This window comes from Euleptes europaea, chromosome 8 (genome assembly GCF_029931775.1).
Source record: "Euleptes europaea isolate rEulEur1 chromosome 8, rEulEur1.hap1, whole genome shotgun sequence".
Classification (NCBI taxonomy): domain Eukaryota; kingdom Metazoa; phylum Chordata; class Lepidosauria; order Squamata; family Sphaerodactylidae; genus Euleptes; species Euleptes europaea.
Genome location: NC_079319.1, coordinates 2,562,630 through 2,566,275, shown reverse-complemented (window position 1 = coordinate 2,566,275; position 3,646 = coordinate 2,562,630). Strand labels below are relative to the sequence as shown.

The following is a 3,646-nucleotide window of genomic DNA, read 5'->3' as shown; positions in this document are numbered from 1 at the left end:
TTCTGATTGTTCCTAAGCGGCTCTGAATTGTGGCCAGGTGGGGGTAACTGATCATTTTGAAAGAACCAAGCAATGCCTCTGAGTGACCCAAGGGTGAGAAAAGGGCAGGCCATCCCGGCTTCCTTGTGAGAAAGGAAGCCATTCTGGAGAGGGGCTGTGGCTCAGTGGTAGAGCATCTGCTTGGCATGCTGAAGGTCCCAGGTTCAATCCCTGGAATCTCCAGTTAAAGGGACTAGGCACGTAGGTGATGTGAAAGGCCTCTACCTGAGACCTTGGAGAGCCGCTTCCGGTCTTAGACAATACTGACTCGGATGGACCAAGGGTCTGATTCAGTATAAGGCATCTTCATGTGTTCATGTGCTCCTCTCCTTTCCTTTCCAGCGTGGTGTAGTGGTTAAGAGCAGTGGTTTGGAACTGTAGACTCTAATCTGGAGAACCAGGTTCGATTCCCCACTCCTCCACATGAGCGGCAGAGGCTAATCTGGTGAACTGGATTTCCCCCCCACTCCTATACACAAAGCCAGCTGGGTGACCTTGGGCTAGTCACAGGTCTCTCTCCGCCCCACCTACCTCACAGGTTGTCTATTGTGGGGAAGGGAAGGTGATTGCAAGCCAGTTTGAGTCTCCCTTAAGTGGTAGGCCATTTATGCACGGGAGGTTTTGCCTTGGATTTGCCGCTCTCTTGATGCCCATTTTCCCATTCCAAATTCTCAAAACTCAACAACAAGCCCCCATGCAGAGTTTTAAGAATTCGGATGGGGAAAATGTGCATCTAGCGAGCGGCAAATCCAAGGCAAAACCTCCCGTGCATAAATGGCTGTAGAGAAAGTCGGCATATAAAAACCAGCTCTTCTTCTTCTTCTTCCCTCGGCCGCCTCCATCACCCCAACCTCCTCGGGGCCTTTTTCCAGCTTTATCCTTTTCTTGCCCTGGCTCCGCAAAGCTCCACCGCCAGGGGCTATAATAACAGCATCCTTAAGCGCATCTATTACTATTTAACACAATGGCCATTCATGCATGGTGGGGGTTTTTTTGCCTTGGGTTTGCCGCTCTCTAGATGCACATTTTCCCCATCCCAATTCTCAGGACTCAACAATAAGCTCCCGTGCAGAGTTTTGAGGATTGGGATGGAGAAAATGTGCATCCAGAGAGGGGCCAATCCAAGGCAAAACCTCCCGTGCGTCAAGGGCCATTGAAAGCGGGCAATAGTTGGAGTTCCTTTAGGCACGCTTGGGGGGGATAGAGAAGAAGAAAGGCGCAAAAGTGCTGGCCCGCCCACCGGTCGTTTCAGCCACGCTGGCCGACCCTCCTCGCCCGCGGCGCGCCTGCGGCCGATCCGGTGCCCACCGCGGCCGGCGTGCGCTCCCGGCGCGCGGCCACCAGAGGGCGCTCGCCCCCGCCCCCCCCCCAGTAGCCGTCCGGCTCCCAGCTGTTGCGGCCCGAGAGTGACAGCTGGGCCCCGGGGTTGCCATGGGGATAGGCAAATGGCCCCGCCAGCCCGGGCTGGCTATAGGCGGGGAGGAGGCGGCCCCCGCCCCCGAGGGCGTGGCCTGGCGCCGCTCCCTATAAGAGGCAGAAGGCTCCATTCAGCACTTCAGTCTCGGGCCGAGGGGGCGGCGGCGGGTGCAGCAGCTGCAGCTGCGACGGGGCGGGGCGGGCGCAGCCGGGCCGGGAGCCTCCAGCGGCGGCTGCAGGAGGGCAGCGAGAGCCGGGGGGCGTCCTCGCGGGGCCTTGCAACTGGACCCCCCCCCCGGCGGCAGGAGAGGGGGGCGTCCGCGCCGTCGGGGCGCCAGCCGGGACTTCTTTGCAGCGGTTGTCGGTCGGGGCGGCCGGAGGGGGGCCGGCCGGCCGGCCAGCAGGCCCCCCGCGCCCCCTCCAGCGGGACTGTGGCGTGAGTGCGACTTTGCTCTGCAGGCTCCCCGCCCCGTCTCATCCCCTCCTCTTCCCCTCTTGCGCTTTCTTTCTTTCTTTCTCTCCCTCCCCCCCCCCCTCCAAGCGCGCTCGCTCGGCTGGGCGCCGCCGCTGTCCCCCGCCGCGGGGCCGCCTTAGCCGTCGGAAGTCGCGCCCGGGAGGAGGAGGAGGGGGGAGGCCGGGCGCGGGCCCCCCCTGCGCGGTGCGATGGCCTCGGAGCTGGCCATGAGCGCGGCCGACCTGCCCACCAGCCCGCTGGCCATCGAGTACGTCAACGACTTCGACCTGATGAAGTTCGAGGTGAAGAAGGAGCCGGCCGAGGCGGAGCGCTTCTGCCACCGCCTGCCGCCGCCCGGCTCGCTCTCCTCGACGCCCCTCAGCACCCCCTGCTCGTCGGTGCCTTCCTCGCCCAGCTTCGGCGCCCCCAGCCCCGGCGGCCCGCCCCCGCCCGGCCTGGGCCACCCGGCGGCCGGCCACCCGACGGGCGCCGCCGGCAAGGCCCAGCTGGAGGACCTCTACTGGATGTCCAACTACCAGCACCACCTCAACCCCGAGGCGCTCAACCTCACCCCCGAGGACGCCGTCGAGGCCCTCATCGGCAACCCCCACCACCCCGGCCACCACCACCACCACCACCACCAGGGCGCCTACGAGGGCTTCCGCGGCCAGCCCTTCCCGCCCGAGGAGCTGGCCCCGACGGCGGCCCACCACCACCACCACCACCACCACCACCACCACCTGCGCCTGGAGGAGCGCTTCTCCGACGACCAGCTGGTGTCCATGTCGGTGCGCGAGCTCAACCGGCAGCTGCGCGGCTTCAGCAAGGAGGAGGTGATCCGCCTCAAGCAGAAGCGCCGCACGCTCAAGAACCGCGGCTACGCGCAGTCCTGCCGCTACAAGCGCGTCCAGCAGCGGCACATCCTCGAGAGCGAGAAGTGCCAGCTGCAGGGCCAGGTGGAGCAGCTCAAGGCCGACGTGGCCCGCCTCGCCAAGGAGCGCGACCTCTACAAGGAGAAGTACGAGAAGCTGGCCAGCGCCCCCCGCCCCCCCTTCCCCCCCGCCCCCCAGGCCCCCAACCCGCCCAAGAGCGCCCCAGACTTCTTCATGTGAGGCGGGCGGCCGGGGGCAGGGGGGCAGCCCGCCCCGTCCAAGGAGGACCCCGCAGGGGGGGGGCAGCCCGCCCCGTCGCGCCTCCGCCGGCTCTGTACATACCCGTCGGAGGAGGACCCGAGGGGACCCCCCGGACGCCCCCCCTCCCCCGTCCGTCCGTCGGTCGCCGCGCCTCCTCTTTGCCTCCGGACAGAAGCGCGCCCAGCTCCGTCCGACGTTTCCCCGGCGGGGCGGACGAGCCCCGGACAGACGCGTTTCCTCCCGCCCGGACGAGCCCGGCCCCGCAGCAGCGCCCGAGGACAGCCCCGGCCCGGGACGCGCCTTCGGGGGGCCGGACAGCTCCGCCGCACCGCCGGCCGCCAGTCCTGCATGCCGGACATGTAGGGGATTGCAGCGCGCGCTCGCTGCCCGTCTCTTGTTCTACTCGACCCGACGAAGAAACGCAAGGACCCGCATGAGCCAGGGGGGTTCTCCCCCCCCCGCACCCCCCACCCCCTTTGTACATTTCTCTCGCCTTTTTTGCCCGCATCCCCCCCGACGGTCGCTTCGGGGCTCGCTGCAAAAGTTTCAACAGGCAGCGGGACCACCAACCGGTCGGCGGACCCTCTTAGGCGTTGCTGCCGCG

The 3,646-nt window shown here is 66.2% G+C and overlaps 1 protein-coding gene across 1 annotated transcript; it reads left to right on the top strand.

Annotated features, from left to right (window-relative positions):
- Positions 1–2,100: 2,100 nt before the first annotated feature.
- Positions 2,101–3,021, top strand: MAFA (MAF bZIP transcription factor A). The gene has a single exon (XM_056854562.1). It carries the CDS (start codon positions 2,119–2,121, stop codon positions 3,019–3,021), a length of 903 nt encoding a protein of 300 aa, XP_056710540.1. The 5' UTR covers positions 2,101–2,118.
- The last annotated feature ends 625 nt before the right edge of the window (positions 3,022–3,646 follow it).